Source organism: Bombina bombina, chromosome 4, assembly GCF_027579735.1.
Source record: "Bombina bombina isolate aBomBom1 chromosome 4, aBomBom1.pri, whole genome shotgun sequence".
Lineage (NCBI taxonomy): Eukaryota > Metazoa > Chordata > Amphibia > Anura > Bombinatoridae > Bombina > Bombina bombina.
The window spans coordinates 1,181,733,673-1,181,752,767 of record NC_069502.1 but is presented as its reverse complement, the minus strand read 5'-3'; the positions used below and the strand labels follow the sequence as shown (position 1 = coordinate 1,181,752,767).

Genomic DNA, 19,095 nt, shown 5'->3' with positions numbered 1-19,095 from the left:
GCAAGTTTGTGAAAATTGAGCCCTAAGTAGTAGGGTAAACAGTGAGCCAAAAATATAAAGAGGACTTAGTGTAAATAGATAAGATAAGGAGGTCAGCTCTCCCTGCAGGCTCAGTCAAATGTATTAGGTTGTGGTTCGAATCAGTAGAGGCAACTAATTTTACAAAAATAAAAATTTCCCATACGTTTTATACTCTGGTTTACCCAATTTTACATTAGACCATCAATTTAAACACAGAGTTGCAGCTCCAATAGTGATGGAATTATAAGCACTAACAAATTAGAACATATAATTGTATCCGTAAAATAAACAAATAAAGTGAAATTAACAGAAAACCACGATTGTTTCCAGGACTCTACTGCATACTGATAGAGACAATTCATCAAGAAAAAAAAAAGTTTGATTATTCAATACAGGAACATTTATTTTTCAAAATACTAAACACTAGATGGTAAATTATGGTAAACTTTAGCTAATCAAATGCTATATATATATATATATATATATATATATATATATATATATATATATATATACACATACATGATCTTTGCCATTAAAAAAGTATATGTGTACCTTTTTTTATTTTTTTTATCTATCTATGAAAAAGGTTTAATCCGTGTCTATAGCAATGTTTCTATTACAATGTTATGCCGACCCACTGGGATGAACTCTTTTTTTTTTTTTATTAAAATTCTTATAAACATCCAATCAGTGTGTGTGTCATATGACACTCTTGATGTCCAAGCCTTTGAAAGCCCTTAGGAAACCTATGTAGAGAGTGGGTGCTATCTTTGCCACAGCCCACATGAAAGAGGAAATGAAGAGGGGTGGAAGAACAGAAGATATTAAGTAGGATTATAAATCTTGTATAATAAAAAATATATATACACTTTTTAAAAAAAAATAATGATGCAGTTTTGCTTGTTCATTGCAACATTCTTAAAGTCTGAACTTTACCATCACTTTAAGTATAGAGAATTTAGCACCTGTTAAGGGCCAGTTAAAGGGCCATAATACCCAAATGTTTAAACACTTGAAAGTGATGCAGCATAGCTGTAAAAAGCTGACTAGAAAATATCTCCTGAACATCTCCATGTAAAAAAGAAAGATATTTTACCTCAAAAGTTCCTCAGTAGCCACCTCCCATTGTAAAGGATTTCTAAGCAGCATTTTAGTGTGTCTGTCCTGGGACAGCTGAAAGGATGAGCCTTGTGAACTCTCATATTATTTCACCAATCAGGTAAAAGAAGCTTACTATGAAATCTCATGAGAGTTAAGTGAAATCTCATGAGATCACAGTAAAAGAGTTCATGACCTCAGCACTGCTGATGCTGATTGGCTGCTGTTCATTTCTTAATTTATTTATTTTTCCCTGCAGCTGGGAGCAGGTGAAGTATAACTTTTTACACAGGACTTACTCTGCGGAGCTGAGGAGATTGTGAGGTAAAATATCTTCCTTTTTTACATAGAGATGCTCAGGTGATATTTTCCTGTCAGCTTTTTACAGTTATACTGCATCAGTTTCAAGTGATTTAGCACATGAGTATTATGTCCCTTTAATGGAATAAATATTACTGATAAATAATGGTTGTGATCGTGTTGTTAATGAAAAGGGCTCATCTTTATGGCAATATTTATCAAATTAGATTTGATCAAAATAGATTGTGAGCAACCCCTAACCTCACAGCACAGCACATTATTAAACACATATTTAAAGTTCACTCCAGAATAACAATTTTCTTCCATTCCTGGGAGAGAAGCCACCCATAGGCAACTGCCTTTATTGCCTAATGAGAAATGTGGCCCTGCTGGTTTTTAAACTCTACTTGACTTTATTTTGAAGCCTTTAATCCACATTCCCCTGCCAGCCTGATTCAGCCCACAATCACATTCTCAGTCACTTTGCACAAACACAAACTTTAGAGATTTTATACAGTGAGCTCCAGCTTTGGTATTATTGAATTCCAGATGTCAAAACTACATTATAAATCACAGTCATATAATACTGTAAATTGCAAAAGCCTTATATACCCCACGCATTGCTGGAAAGAAAAATAAAAACACTGCTTTGTCCCAGTTATTTGTCTATATGCGGTGAAGTTAATAAAAAGGCTTTACTGTATATTTTTCCCAGGCTTGCCACATCTCAGATTTGCAGGCTTCAGTCCAAGATATAAATTCATGAAGAAATAATCTACTGAAGCCAAATTTCTCCAGGGTTTATACATATATGATAGAGGGATAAAGTGGCATACCAGAGGCGTTGTCAGTCTACTGTAGCAGCAGATTGTGTTCACTGATCCTGTCAAAACAACTAACGTGAGAAAAAAACAGAAACTTAAAGGAACATTCATGTAATGCATATAAATGTGTTATTTTTATTTTTGCCCCATAGCTTGCATCTAACTATGTGTTTATCACCTGCAAATGACAACATACTGTATATATTTAATATCAATCCTAAAGCAGCCAATGACAAGGGTCATATGTGTATAGCTGCCAATCACCAGTAGTGCATTGCTGCACCGGGCCAACTCGCTGAAAGTCTGATACCTGTGACGCAGGGATTCTCTAAAAATGACTGAAGATGCTGCAAACCTTCAACCCTTCCATATAAGGTCACCAAAGGCCTCTCTAAATTCATTAAACTTCCTAATAAGAAGTAAAGCAAATCAAGCAAGGCTCCCTTTCAAACTGCAAGGATTGCGCAAGTCAAATAATTCAGAGCACAGTATTTAAAAACAAAACATAAAAAACAGTGCTCTAGACAAGTCAAGAGTCCCGAGGCTACCTTGGTATGCTCTTTAATAAAAAAGAGATGAAGAGAACAAAGTCACTTTAATAACAATAGTACATTTGAAAGAATTTTTAAAATCACATGCTTTCTTAAAGGGAAAGTAAAATTAAACACAAATGGATAGAACAAAGCACAACATCTTAAACAAGTTTCCAATGTACTAACCCCAAAACCTACGTCTAACTCTAACCCTTACACCCCCTAACTTAAATATTATTTAAATTAATCTAAATATTATAAATATTCCTATAATTAAATAAATTAATCCTATTTAAAAATAAATACTTAGCTATAAAATAAACCCTAAGATAGCTACAATATAACTAATAGTTACATTGTAGCTAGCTTAGGGTTTATTTTTATTTTACAGGCAAGTTTGTATTTATTTTAACTAGGTACAATAGTTATTAAATAGTTATTAACTATTTAATAACTACCTAGATAAAATAATTACAAAATTACCTGTAAAATAAATCCTAACCTAAGTTACAAATACACCTAACATTACACTATCAATAAATTAATTAAATAAATTAACTACAATGATCTAAAATAAAATACAATTAAATAAACTAAACTATATTACAAAAAAACAAACACTAAATTACAAAAAATAAAAAAATATTACAAGAAGTTTAATCTAATTACACCTAATCTAATCCCCCTAATAAAATAAAAAAAGCCCCCCAAAATAATAAAATTCCCTACCCTAAACTAAAAGGGCCTTTTGCGGGGCATTGGCTCAAAGTAACCAGCTCTTTTACCAGCCCTTAAAAGGGCTTTTTGCGGGACATTGCCCCAAAGTAATCAGCTCTTTTACCTGTAAAAAAAATAAATACAATACCCCCCCAACATTACAACCCACCATCCACACACCCCTACTCTAAAATCCACCCGATCCCCCCTTAAATAAACCTAACACTACCCCATTGAAGATCACCCTACCTTGAGCCTTCTTCACCCAGCCGGGCACCACTGGTCATCTGATGGGGCAGAAGAGGTCTTCATCCTATCCGGGCAGAAGAGGACATCCGGACCGGCAGACATCTTCATCCAAGCGGCATCTTCTATCTTCATCCTTCCGGCGATGAGCGGCTCCATCTTGAAGACCTCCGGCGCGGAACTTCCTTCTAGGCCGACAACTACCCGTCATTTAAAGGAACCGTCATTCGTCGTTAGTCCGTCGGCCGAGGAGGATGTTCCGTGCCGGAGGTCTTCAAGATGGAGCCGCTCATCGCCGCCAGGATGAAGATAGAAGATGCCACTTGGATGAAGACTTCTGCTGGATGGAGGACCTCTTCTGCCCCGATCGGATGAAGACTTCTGCCCGGCTGGAGGACCACTTGTGCTTGCATCGGATGAAGAGTTCAGCCCGGTTGGGTGAAGAGTTCGGCCCGGTTAGGTGAAGACAGCTCAAGGTAGGGTGATCTTCAATGGGGTAGTGTTAGGATTATTTAAGGGGGGATCGGTGGGTTTTAGAGTAGGGGTGTGTGGGTGGTGGGTTGTAATGTTGTGGGGGGGTATTGTATTTAATTTTTTACAGGTAAAAGAGCTGATTACTTTGGGGCAATGCCCAGCAAAAAGCCCTTTTAAGGGCTGGTAAAAGAGCTGGTTACTTTGGGGCAATGCCCAGCAAAAGGCCCTTTTAAGGGCTATTTGTAATTTAGTTTAGGGTAGGGAATTTTATTATTTTGGGGGGCTTTTTATTTTATTAGGGGGCTTAGATTAGGTGTAATTAGTTTAAAATTCTTGTAATTTTTTTATTTTCTGTAATTTTGTTTTTTTTTGTACTTTAGTTATTTTTAGTTAATTTTATTTAATGTTAGGTAATTGTAGTTAATTAATTTAATTTATTTAATGATAGTGTAGTGTTAGGTGTAATTTTAACTTAGGTTAGGATTTATTTTACAGGTACTTTTGTAGTTATTTTAGCTAGGTAGTTATTAAATCATTAATAACTATTTAATAGCTATTATACCTAGTTAAAATAAATACAAACTTGTCTGTAAAATAAAAATAAACCCTAAAATAGCTACAATGTAACTAATAATTATATTTTAGCTATCTTAGGGTTTATTTTATAGGTATTTAGTTTTAAATAGGAATAATTTATTTAATTATAGGAATATTTATTTAGATTAATTTAAATAATATTTAAGTTAGGGGGTGTTAGGGTTAGGGTTAGACTTAGGTTTATGGGTTAATAAATGTAATGTAGGTGGCGGCCGGCTCCGGGTGCGGCGGTTTAGGGGTTAAACAATTAATTTATTTGCGGCGGGGTCCGGGATCGGCAGGATAGGGGTTAATAACTTTATGTAGGTGGAGGGCCGGCTCCGGGTGCGGCGGTTTAGGGGTTAAACAATTAATTTATTTGCGGCGGGGTCCGGGATCAGCCGGATAGGGGTTAATAACTTTATGTAGGTGGCGGCGGTATAGGGGGCGGCAGATTAGGGGTTAATAGGTATAATGTAGGTGGCGGCGTGGTCCGGGAGCGGCGGTTTAGGGGGTTCATATATTTATTATAGTGGGGGAGGCGTCCAGGAGTGGCGGCTTAGGGGTTCATATATTTATTATAGTTGCAGTGGGGTCCGGGAGCAGCGGGTTAGGGGTTAATAACTTTATTATAGTTGCGGCGGTCTCCGGGAGCAGCGGTTTATGGGGTAATAAGTTTATTTAGGTGCGGGGGTGCGGGGGGCTCCGGGAATGGCGGTTTAGGGGGTAAAACTGTATAGTTTAGTGTGGGTGCTTAGTGACAGGCTAGCAAGAAAGCTGTGAAGAAGCCGATGAGCAGCGAGATCGATGACTGTCAGTTAACAACAGTCCGCTGCTCATCGCTCCGTACTTGGTGCGCCGCTTCTTGACAGCTTTCTTAATAACTTTGGCGAACGTATTCAGGTCCACGGCGGCGATGTAAGGCGAGCTTAGGCGAGCGTATAGGGCCGGCAAATGCAGGAAAGTAGATAACTAGAGGCCGATGTCTCAGAGCCTTTTAAAAGATACTTCTAGGAAGATGTGAAACCCAGGCAGCTCCTTGTTGAAGGTGTTATCTGACCTTATTTATGTGCAAACTGAAACTAGATAAAAACAAGAGCGCCACATGCATACAAAGAGAGAAGCGCTCTACCAGGAACAAACTCGGCAGCTTTTTCTATGGCAAGTTATCACCTAGGAGCAACCTCTATTAGCAATATGGTCTAGCACAGTCTTGATAGTGTTGTTGATGTGAATGAAAGAACAACACTAACTTTTAGAAGGTCACCTCCAGGTGCTTAATGCCCAGGCTGGAACTTTACAGCCGCCCAAAAGACTGACCCTTGTTAGTGCAGGAACTGCTAAACCCCATCAAGGAGCAGGAACATCAGCCTTATAAGTTGTTCAGGTTTGACCATAAGGTTTAAAAAATGGTGATTTCTCAAGCAAGCTTAAAGTAAAATCTTCTTTTATTAAAAATTCACAGCGATGCGTTTCTCAGCCATCTATACAGGGCTGTTTCATCAGGCATCATATACTCTATTTAAAATGCTTGCTGTATATACATGTATGAGCTACATTACTATTGGCTAACATAAAAAGAAATCACCTGAAACTCATTTGCATAGTAAATTATATTACGTATAAAAAAACATATCATCATATGATCCCCTTCAACCTAATACGTGCTTATGTTCTTCATAATAAAACATATATGTAAATAACACATGCCAAATACAAACCTCAGTTTAGTTAATGGTACTCCATAATGGTACCTTCATAATAAGGCTCATATAGTGTTGCCTAGAATCTAAAATAACGTATAGGTAACAATAACAATCATGGAATATATACCAATACAAATGAAAAGATTACCTCTTTAAATCAGATCTGCAATCTGCTAATGTAAATGCAGAGATTATCGACGTGTAAACAAAACCTCCACTGATGCGCCCATTCTCCAAAAGTGATGTCATTATGGAGGTGTTATCAGAACTATCCCTAACCACCATCATCATAGAGTTCATGGAAGCATCTATGCTATGGAAACTAACTGGTCCTAGACCATATCCTATTATATAAAAGGCCAAGTGTGTTTGTCCGAAGCTGTCATGTGCAGTAGAGACAGCACGAGGACAAACACAACTGGCCTTACCTGACAATCCATGCTGGTGTTTGCGGCGAAACAAGGTGTGGCTGGACTGGAGCGTAGGCATGGCCGGGTGGGAGCGTGGGCGTTGCCAGGTGTGACCGGGCATGGGCGGAGGCGTGGTCGGACGTGGCGGGGTGCGGTCGGCACAACAGAGAGGGGGGAGAAATAGAAAGAGAGGGGGAGAGACAAAAAGAGATAGGAAAGAGCTAAAGAGGGGGAAGTGCAGAAGAGAGGGGGGAGAGCAAAATAGGGGGGGGAAAGCAAAAGAGAGGGGAAAGAGCAGAATAGAGGGAAGAGAGAGCAAAAGAAAGGGGGAGAGAGAGAAAAAGAGAGGGGGGAGAGAGAGCAATAGAGAGGGGGAGAGAGAGAAAAAAAGAGGGGGTTAGAGAGAAAAAGAGAGGGGGAGAGAGAGAAAAAGAGAGGGGGAGAGAGAGAAAAAGAGAGGGGAGAGAGAGCAAAAGAGGGGGAGAGAGAGCAAAAGAGAGGGGAGAGAGAGCAAAAGAGAGGAGGAGAGAGAGAAAAAGAGAGGGGGAGAGAGAGAAAAATAGAGGGGGGGAGAGAGCAATAGAGAGGGGGACAGATAGAAAAAGAGAGGGGGGAGAGAGAGCAATAGAGAGGGGGAGAGAGAGCAAAAGAGAGGGGAGAGAGACAGAGCAAAAGAGATGGGTGAGAGAGAGAGTAAAAGAGAGTGGGAGAGAGAACGCAAAAGAGAGGGGGGAGAGAGAGTTTGGATAGTTTTTATTAAATTTATGGGTATTTTAATTGGGGTTAAGTTGGGGGGTGTTAGGTTAGGGGGTTTAGTTATTAGTTTATTGCTGTGCATTGTGGGGGATGGTTGTTTAGGGGTTAATAATTTATTTATATTGTTTGCTATGTGGGGGGATGGTGGTTTAGGGGTTAATAATTTATTTAGATAGTTTTCTATGTGGGAGGATGGCGTTTTAGGGGTTAATAATTTATTTAGATAATTAGTTATTAGTTTATTGCTGTGCATTGTGGGGGATGGTTGTTTAGGGGTTAATAATTTATTTATATTGTTTGCTATGTGGGGGGATGGTGGATTAGGGGTTATTAATGTATTTAGATAGTTTGCAATGTGGGGGATGACAGTTTAGGGGTTATACTTTTATGTTGTGTTTGTAATGTGGGGGGTGGCAGTTTAGGGGTTAATGGTGTAGTTTATGGGTGTAAGTGTACTTTGTAATGTATTGTTGTTGTGTTTTGTGCAACTTTTTAGTTTCGGAAAACACTTTACTAGAGCTCCTAGATTGCGGTTTGGATTGATGCGAAAAAGACTATTGCAATAGCGCAATGGCAATTTCTCCCAACTTGTAATATCAGCGGAAAAAAAATGAATTGCGAAAGCGCAGTAGCGTATCACTTGTAATCCGTATAAGGGTTATGTACATGCAATAATACCATCACACTATAAATAATAAATCATAATAGGAAGTACATTAACTGGATATACTCCAATAGGATACAAATCTAATTATGTGATCCCAAAGGATTCTTTTGTTGTCCTAATGTCTAAATAAAAACCCTGTGATTAGTATAAATGTAATAAAACACTTATTACTAAGTGAGTTCTACAATTAATAAAATAAATTATACTCAATGGAGGGTTAAACACTCCCTGTGTAGATGGAGAGCCGTTGAACAGGCCTCATTGCCTTTTAACTTAGACCTACAAGACTTGATATGGACACCTCAACAATTGTTGCAGAGAGCTAAACCTGATAAATCCCATTATCCGTGAATGCCTAATATTCTGGGACAAACTTCGTCATTCCCCACATATAAAAGACTAATCATTAAACTGCGCTTCTCTTACTCTGGAAAAAACGGTCTTATTGCTAAATACAGTAGGTACAGACTTAAATTATGCACCCCAACAACAAATTGTTAATCATAGAATCCTGTTACACCAAAGTGGTTATACACCTTAAAAACACAGATTTTTATAAATATATCGCAGTTCTGGTTATCCAAAAAAAAAACATGTGTAGGAATATAGCAAACCGCACACACATTTAAAATATGCAGTGCATAGTACAAAGATACTTCCCAAATTGCAATGGAAGTGAAGCAAGTGGAGTGGATGCTGCTCTGTTAGGGGATGCAAAAACTGTGCTCCTGCTCCCAAGGACGATACTACAAACACAAGAAGAGAGAAATAGAGTGCAACCCACTCTAAAAGTAAAACAGTTTATTACAGGGTATATAAGAGTATAGAAAACGCATATAGTACAAACACGTACACAGAGCAAATAAAATGCAGGCACTAAAAAGTCACCACAGGGTAATGTCCTCCGTCAACTCCCAGATGGGACTGTTCCGTCTCCTGCTCCTCTGAGGTACTTCGGAGCGAATGAGTAGAAATCCAGAATGCCACCGGAAGTGGCTACGATACCAGGATCGTCACAAATTCAAAGCCTTAGACTGCCAATAGCTACTCAGCTGTAGCCAGATATGAAGAAGACTCTACGCATTTCATCGGGTTACGACCCGACTTTTTCAAGAGATATTTTGTCGTTGTGAATACTTCCTTTTAAATTTGGCGGGGTTGACACACCTCCAATGATGGGTGAGATCAGATTGGCTGTTACTCCTAATCAAAGCGATGATCGTTATTATACATCTGCAATGTCCATCATATATCTTTTGCGTGAAAGACACACATAAACAGTACATATGCTGTATAGAAGGATGGAATAAATACATAGAGACCACATATTAGAGATAACATATTAAAAGCGAACATATTAAAAGCAAGAACATATTAAAAACATATTAAAAAGTGATAGCATATAAATAAATGATAATAACATGTAAATAATTAATAACATGTAAATAATGAATTTGATTGGTTTAACATGTATAAATACTTTACAAATACCAAAATGAATAAATTCAAACATTACTGTAACATACCTATCTGTTGGACTTGATGTAAAAGTTGATACAATATACGCCCCAAAAATCCAATAGAAGAATTTTATAACTTAGTTGCTAATTTAAGTCATGTGTGTAACATATATATCAGATCTCACCCATCATTGGAGGTGTGTCAACCCCGCCAAATTTAAAAGGAAGTATTCACAACGACAAAATATCTCTTGACAAAGTCGGTGTTACAGTACCAACAGTGTACCAAGGGTTAATACCAGGGAACAACGTCCTGCATAGGGAATCAGCAATTCACAAACCAGCCAGTTTTCAGGTTTAAACAGAATATATCTATTAAAAGGCTATGCCTAGTATTTATGCAGGTCTGAACCCCCCCCCCCCCCAGATGGGGGTTGAAAAGCTGTTGTACATTACATGGAGGGAACAAGCCCTTTGACATGATACAATAGGATTATATTACTTAAACACTTCAACCACAAGACACTCTTGGCCCTTCTTATCACTTAGGCGTTTTCTCTCTGGAGGTGATCAAACAATAGAATGCTTAGCACTAATTAGATTATAGCTGGAGCCAGCAACTCTGTCTTTGGAAATTAGTTTCTTAGCTAAACACAATTAACTCCTTCAGTCCTGACAGAAGGGTCTGTCACATATCTCCCCCGTTGTGGAACACTCCGGCAGACCCGGCTTGACCCTTTGGCGGGTCAACCTGGGGATGACCGGACTAGGAGGTGGTAGGCATGTCAGTTTGCCAGGACAATCCATCTGTATTCCCGTTATGAAAGAGAATTCCTGTCCATACAAAGAAGGGTTCAACTTCCTCAGTGCCCAGACTAGGGCTAAACAGTCCTTCAAAATCCCATCAGCTTCTTTACGAGTTTTCTGTACCTGCTCTTTATAGGTATCCACAATCCCTTCATACTGACATAGGGTGCCCTTGAGTTGCTGCACCTCACTATGAGCCAGCGTCAGCTTCTCCTCAAGTGTCGCTAAGTTTGTCTTTAAGGTTTCATGTCCCACTCTCAAGCTGGTGTTTTCTGCAGTCTGTCGGTGCAGCTTGTCTAGCAGAGATTCACGTTCTAAACGTGCTTTTTTATCTGCGCTCCTCTTCTCCTTCATCAGCGCATTGTAACGGGACCTCCACATATCAATAGCGGATAGAGATTTACTGAGCTCAGCGTCCTGGGGCTTAGCAGCAGGTGGGTCAGTCTCTGCTGCACGGATCTGGGCATGGGTAGTCACAGAGTTAACATCAGCGGGACCCATAGGAGCGTAGGCAGAAACAAGGGGGGCCAAGTCATTTCCAAGAAGAACATCAGCAGGTAAGTCCTTCTTGACCCCCACATTCACAGGTCTAGCGCCCACTCCCCAATCCAAATGTACCCTGGCAACAGGTAGGCTGAACACATCGCCCCTTGCTACCCTCACAGCCACAGTGTCTCCAGTGTACTGTTTCTCAGACACCAAGTTCTTTTGAAGCAAGGTCATGGTAGCACCAGTATCCCGTAGACCACTGACCTTCTTCCCATTCACTTTAACCAGTTGCCGGTTATTCCGGTGGGCAGCTTGCACAAGGTCTGCCTCATGTAGGATGCTCCAGCATTCTTGCGCCTCTACGTAGCGGGCCGCAGGCTGAGGATTACGTGGGATTCCGCCGGCAGGTCTTCTCCAGGACTGCGCTTGGTTCGCTGCGTTTAGGGGACACTCTGGTCTTTTGTGCCCTAGTTGCTTACATCCAAAGCATCGAATCGGTTGTGAGTAGCCCCGCAAATTGAACAGGGCTCTCTGAGGGTAGTTCGTGGCCGGAGGCCGTGTGGTATAGCGGTGCGCCGGGGTTTGGTAACTGGCAGCTGCTGGGGTGACTGGGGGTCTGTACTCCACTCTAGCAGGGGGCTTAGTGGTAGCAGTGTCCAGTTTGCGGGCATCCGTATACTCATCTGCCAAGCGAGCCGCTTCCTGCAGGGTGGAGGGTTTACGGTCCCGAACCCACTCTCGAACTCCTGCGGGTAACTTGTCGAAGCAATGTTCCAACAGGAATAGCTGCAGCACCTCTTCCCCAGATACGGCTTGGCACCCCGCTATCCAGTGAGCTGCTGTGCGGTGCACCTTACATGCCCACTCAAGGTAGGAATCTCCAGCTACTTTAACAGTGTCTCTGAACCGCCTCCGGTATGCCTCCGGTGTAACCGCATACCTGGAGAGCAGAGCCTCTTTTACAGTATTATAATCCCTGACTTCCTCATCTGGAATGGCCCGAAAAGCCTCTCTGGCCCGGCCGGATAATTTTCCAGATAATATCGTGACCCAGTCCTCTGCGGGTACCTTGTGTAGTGCACATTGCCTCTCAAAATCCGCAAGGTACCTATCAATCTCTCCTTCTGTTTCCAGGAAGTTTTTAAAAGCTGCAAAATTTACTTTTCTCTTTTCCATCTTAGTCAGTATTGTAATAATCCCCCTCTTCCTGAGGTTACTGGCTTGTGTAGTTGCTCTTCTGGGCGATAAGGTTCATTCCGTCGCTGCCACCAATGTTACAGTACCAACAGTGTACCAAGGGTTAATACCAGGGAACAACGTCCTGCATAGGGAATCAGCAATTCACAAACCAGCCAGTTTTCAGGTTTAAACAGAATATATCTATTAAAAGGCTATGCCTAGTATTTATGCAGGTCTGAACCCCCCCCCCCCCCCAGATGGGGGTTGAAAAGCTGTTGTACATTACATGGAGGGAACAAGCCCTTTGACATGATACAATAGGATTATATTACTTAAACACTTCAACCACAAGACACTCTTGGCCCTTCTTATCACTTAGGCGTTTTCTCTCTGGAGGTGATCAAACAATAGAATGCTTAGCACTAATTAGATTATAGCTGGAGCCAGCAACTCTGTCTTTGGAAATTAGTTTCTTAGCTAAACACAATTAACTCCTTCAGTCCTGACAGAAGGGTCTGTCACAGTCGGGTCGTAACCCGATGAAACGCGTAGAGTCTTCTTCATATCCGGCTACAGCTGAGTAGCTATTGGCAGTCTAAGGCCGTGAATTTGTGACGATCCTGGTATCGCAGACACTTCCGATGGCGTTCTGGATTTCTACTCATTCGCTCTGAAGTACCTCAGAGGAGCAGGAGACGGAACAGTCCCATCTGGGAGTTGACGGAGGACATTACCCTGTGGTGACTTTTTAGTGCCTGCATTTTATTTGTTCTGTGTACGTGTTTGTACTATATGCGTTTTCTATACTCTTATATACCCTGTGATAAACTGTTTTACTTTTAGAGTGGGTTGCGCTCTGTTTCTCTCTTCTTGTGTTTGCATTCCCCACATATAGCCCCGCATCCTTCCCCTATAACTTCTCTGGCTGGCCTTCTTATGGGTTTGCAAGATACCCACCCTCTTAAATGGGCCCAGCTAGGGGTCACTACAGTCTTGGACCTTTGGCTCACCACTCTGAGTGATAGCTTTAAGCACATTTCCCAGTTTGGAGCTGACCTATCACTCCTGCAATATCTACCGTTCGAATACCACAGAATCAAAAGCTTTTTGGTCAGTTGGGGTTTCAAGTCCAAGTTGGCCCGCTCACTGACCCCCTGGGAGTCCATCTGGAATCAAGGTGACAGACTCCGTAGGCCTTTGTCTTTCCATTACACCCTATTTATTAGGCTATACTCCATCCTCAGAAACACCGGCCCATCTTCTAAGGTGGGAGTCCCTCCTATGATTATCATTAGCGACAGATTCCTGGGGGCATACCTTAGAACTCATGCAGAAGGCTATCCACTGCACCACTCTGTACGAAACCTTTTACAAACTATTAGCTCACTGGTACTATGTCCCCACCAGACTAGCCAAAATGTTTCCAAGTGCGTCTCCTAACTGCTGGAGAAATTGTGGCCAGAAGGGTAACACAATGCATATTTGGTGGGAATGCCCCAAGCTCCGCCCCTTATGGAACACTTGCTTTTGGATACTTTCCAAATTAGGCATATCTCTCCATAGATTGCCTGCTGTAGCCCTACTACACATAGGAGTACACACCCTACCAAAACATCACTCGTACATATGTATATATCTCCTCATGTCAATTAAACATGCTATAGCATGTGAGTGGAAGAAAGAACTCCAAAATTTGTAGTTCAATGGCCTACCTATACATTATGGAGAGGGATATCTTCTATAAACTGGGTAATTCAGATGTATTTGAACTGACTTGGGCAGATTGGAAACATAGCCATCACACGGTCTGGAAACCCAACCTACTGTCCACCGACTGACCTGACCTCCGAGATAGATGGCCATGTCTCTTTTCGATAATCCCTGAGCCTGTAATACCCCTCCCCCTTTCCTTTTCTCTTCCCCTCTCCCCTCCCCACACCTCTATTCTCTATTTCAGTCTTTTCAGGAACTGTTAGTCCTTAGCAGCACCTTAAATTTGTTTTGGACTTTGTTTTATGAAATCATTTTGTTATCTGAACATGATCTATTTAAGCCTATTTAACAGTAATGTCCAGTTTTGTTTGTTTATATTGTTGAGCTTTTTAGACATATGTGGCCTCTATGTTTGACTTCTTTATTCATGTAACTTTCATTGAACATCAATAAAGCTTTTGAAAACTAAAAAAAAAATAATTATACTCCTGACAGCTAGCGTGTTTATGAAGGTGTGTGTGCCAGTCCATAATGCTTATGCAATTACCACTGATAAGAGCTGACCATATACACGCACTTTAACCATCAAATGGTATAGTTCAAACTATACAAATATATTATAACCAAAATAAACTATAATGTTAAAAACACACAATAATGCAAAAAAGTATTGTAAAAAGTTCTTACCCCTGATCATCAAATACAAATATATATTTATATATATAAATAAAAATCACAATAATAACCCAAATTAACTAAATATTACAGCAAAACTAAAATTCCTACCAGCTTTATAAACAATCAGCAAGATTACAAGTTTTGCGGTATGGTGCGGTAAGGCTATACCGCTGAAAAATTGGCCATTGCGTGTGGAATGGCAGGTCTCCCGTATTACAAGTCGCTGCGGTATAGCTGTAACACAAGCGTTTTAGCCTGTAATGCAACGATCAGTTCTGCACTCATTCCAGACATTCATCTTCATCTACGCAGCGACTAGTCTTCACCCAGGTGGCCTGGATGAAGATGGATGTCCGGACTTCAAGAACTGTGAGTAGATTTCCTGGGGTTAGTGTTAAGTATTGTTTTGTTTTTTGGGGGGTGTTTTTTTTTTTTTTAAGATTAGGGCTTTGGGCACAAAAGAGCTGAATGCCCATTTAAGGGCAATGCCCATACAAATGCTCCTTTAGGAGCAATGGGTAGCTTAGGTTTTTTTAGACTTAGGCATACATTTAGAGGTTTAAATGTTATAAAGTATATTAAAATAACAAAGTTGGTTGTGTACAACTGGGGAATGGGTAGTAAAGGAGTTACCTATCTTTTTAAACAATAACAATTTTGGTGTCGACTGTCCGTTTAAGTTTGGCAATACAATAAGTTTCTCTCTATCTTAGTCTCAAGAAAGCAGACATGTTCTGGGAATATGTTCGATGGGAGTTATTTTAATCACTTTACTATTCCCTTTTGTACAGGGAGTGCAGAATTATTAGGCAAGTTGTATTTTTGAGGATTAATTTTATTATTGAACAACAACCATGTTCTCAATGAACCCAAAAAACTCATTAATATCAAAGCTGAATAGTTTTGGAAGTAGTTTTTAGTTTGTTTTTAGTTATAGCTATTTTAGGGGGATATCTGTGTGTGCAGGCGACTATTACTGTGCATAATTATTAGGCAACTTAACAAAAAACAAATATATACCCATTTCAATTGTTTATTTTTACCAGTGAAACCAATATAACATCTCAACATTCACAAATATACATTTCTGACATTCAAAAACAAAACAAAAACAAATCAGTGACCAATATAGCCACCTTTCTTTGCAAGGACACTCAAAAGCCTGCCATCCATGGATTCTGTCAGTGTTTTGATCTGTTCACCATCAACATTGCGTGCAGCAGCAACCACAGCCTCCCAGACACTGTTCAGAGAGGTGTACTGTTTTCCCTCCTTGTAAATCTCACATTTGATGATGGACCACAGGTTCTCAATGGGGTTCAGATCAGGTGAACAAGGAGGCCATGTCATTAGATTTTCTTCTTTTATACCCTTTCTTGCCAGCCACGCTGTTGAGTACTTGGATGCGTGTGATGGAGCATTGTCCTGCATGAAAATCATGTTTTTCTTGAAGGATGCAGACTTCTTCCTGTACCACTGCTTGAAGAAGGTGTCTTCCAGAAACTGGCAGTAGGACTGGGAGTTGAGCTTGACTCCATCCTCAACCCGAAAAGGCCCCACAAGCTCATCTTTGATGATACCAGCCCAAACCAGTACTCCACCTCCACCTTGCTGGCGTCTGAGTCGGACTGGAGCTCTCTGCCCTTTACCAATCCAGCCACGGGCCCATCCATCTGGCCCATTAAGACTCACTCTCATTTCATCAGTCCATAAAACCTTAGAAAAATCAGTCTTGAGATATTTCTTGGCCCAGTCTTGTCGTTTCAGCTTGTGTGTCTTGTTCAGTGGTGGTCGTCTTTCAGCCTTTCTTACCTTGGCCATGTCTCTGAGTATTGCACACCTTGTGCTTTTGGGCACTCCAGTGATGTTGCAGCTCTGAAATAGGGCCAAACTGGGGGCAAGTGGCATCTTGGCAGCTGCACGCTTGACTTTTCTCAGTTCATGGGCAGTTATTTTGCACCTTGGTTTTTCCACACGCTTCTTGCGACCCTGTTGATTATTTTGAATGAAACGCTTGATTGTTCGATGATCACGCTTCAGAAGCTTTGCAATTTTAAGAGTGCTGCATCCCTCTGCAAGATATCACACTATTTTTGACTTTTCTGAGCCTGTCAAGTCCTTCTTTTGACCCATTTTGCCAAAGGAAAGGAAGTTGCCTAATAATTATGCACACCTGATATAGGGTGTTGATGTCATTAGACCACACCCCTTCTCATTACAGAGATGCACATCACCTAATATGCTTAATTGGTAGTAGGCTTTCGAGCCTATACAGCTTGGAGTAAGACAACATGCATAAAGAGGATGATGTGGTCAAAATACTCATTTGCCTAATAATTCTGCACTCCCTGTACATTGCAAAAATTTTGTAAGTATAATTACACAGTGTATGGAGATTTTATAAAATAAAGTAATAAAACACAGTGAAAGGTCTCACCAGAGCACATTATTTGAAGGCCTTTTCAAATAGCTTTATGACTTATTGGCTACCTATAAATGCATTGCCCTTCTCTGCAGCGGCTGACTGAAAACCCATTAGCCACCTATAAAATAATAATAATAAATAATAATAATAATAAGGGCCCTTCATCCAGGCCAAGTGCTGTCCCAGTCATGCTCCACCCAACCAGCTAGGTATGTCTCTTTAACATTACAAATGTACATGTGAGCAAAAACACCTAATCCATATTGACATCTCACAACAACCATGTCAGATTGTGGCAAAATTGCTTTTGTATTTCACATCAAGGGGTTGGACAGATGGCAGCCCCCTCACTGTGGGCTCTAAGTTAGTGACCAATTGTCCAATAGGTCAATCTATCCCTGATCTTCTTTGTAAGCTATGGTGTTATAGGTTTATTAGGAGAGGAAATATGATATATAATAGCATTGCATAAATGAAAGGTTCCTTCACTGGTTTATTCTCTCAAATAATAATGAATGCAAAAAATGTACCTACCTCTTGCATCTTTTCCAAATCAAGGCTGGGCCGACTAGCCTTGTCTCCATATCCCTGTCTGTGTCTTTTGCATGGCATTCCTTGGTCTAAACTGGACCCCACACTGGTGAATATAATAGGACGGGGTGCTGTATTTCGAGACAATGACTGTAGTCTTTTGGGAGGTGAAGCACTAAACAAGACAGGACTAGATGTTCCATGCAAGCCATCAACTTGCTCCACAGGCCTAAAGGACATGCCACACAGGTGCTTCACCTCCTCGTCACTAGAGGAGGTGTTGTCACTATGACAACTCAGTCTGCTAACCTGTGACCACTTGCGTTTCTCTGCAGCAAACTCCCGGCTGATTCTTTCTAATTCCTCTTCTGAGCTATGGCGATCCAGGCCTGAGTGAAACAGAGTACGCACTTTACAGCACTGGTTTTCTTGGTTTTGTAGTTGGTTTGTTGTCAATGGGGTCAAAATGCAATTTCGTCTTCTTTCTATTATAAAATCGAAATGTATATTACTCACCTTTATAGTGTCTGGATACTTATTTTCTCATTACAGTGAATGTATGCTAGTGATATAAAAATATGGAGCATTCAACAGAGAAAACTAATTCCTTAAATCAAATTCACAAACTTATAGGCAAACCATCTAATTTGGAGAACCATGCAGATATTAGTGAAGATAACCTAGTCTGTGGAGGTTCTGCATAAATTGCACTAAAGTTTCTAGATTTTTTTTTAATTTTTGAAATGTGTAGATTGTGTTAAAGATCGCTTAAAATAAAAATGAACTATTACATGGTAATACCATGGGCACCTTGAATACCATACAAGATTTGTACATTTAATTGTCTGATAAGAAATTTGCAGATAATGTGATCTCCCAGTTACTGAGATATATTTTAATTCATTAGAGCAATGTTAAAGTGTCTTCCCTATCCCAATTCATCAAAGAATGCCTTTCCAGAATTTTTCTATTTTTACAGATTTAGCTTAGGGAAAACCTAATTTTGACTGCATTTTTCAGCTGTTCACCATTTTGAACTATAATATTTGGACACAACTTAGATGAGATGTTTAGATGTTTCACCCTACATTCAAGATACATCAGAAGGGTAGTAATAAATATTTAACCAGTTAGTCTCCTTCTTTGCTTTTACATTGACCGTGTATCTTTTGCTTGCATAAAGGTCTGAGCAAACCATGTGAAATACGAGTTTCTTACAGTTTTCACAAGTTTAACCCAAACATTAAAGGAACATCTTGGTAACTAAAAATATTTTACATTTGCTTTGCTTTCTGAAAATAATTATGGATGTGAGGATAGCCATTTAAGGGGATAAAGGTAATATTTTAAAATACCTTATAATTGTGTTTAATTTTTAAAAACTAGATGGTATTTGTGTGGAATAAACCTACTTTTTGTTAAGGTTGGAAGGTGATAACTCAGTAGTGTTGTTTTTACTAAGACTTGGATTTGCTGCAACTA

The 19,095-nt window shown here is 40.1% G+C and overlaps 1 protein-coding gene across 2 annotated transcripts in view; it reads right to left on the bottom strand.

Moving 5' to 3' along the window:
- The window catches only part of LOC128658154 (uncharacterized), a 258,955-nt gene that overhangs the window by 131,785 nt on the left and 108,075 nt on the right, over positions 1-19,095 (bottom strand). For both annotated transcript variants that reach the window (XM_053712657.1, XM_053712656.1), the window contains exon 3: positions 17,617-18,098. In XM_053712657.1, coding sequence (XP_053568632.1) covers positions 17,617-18,098 — 482 coding nt within the window. The remainder of the gene's footprint in view (positions 1-17,616; positions 18,099-19,095) is intronic.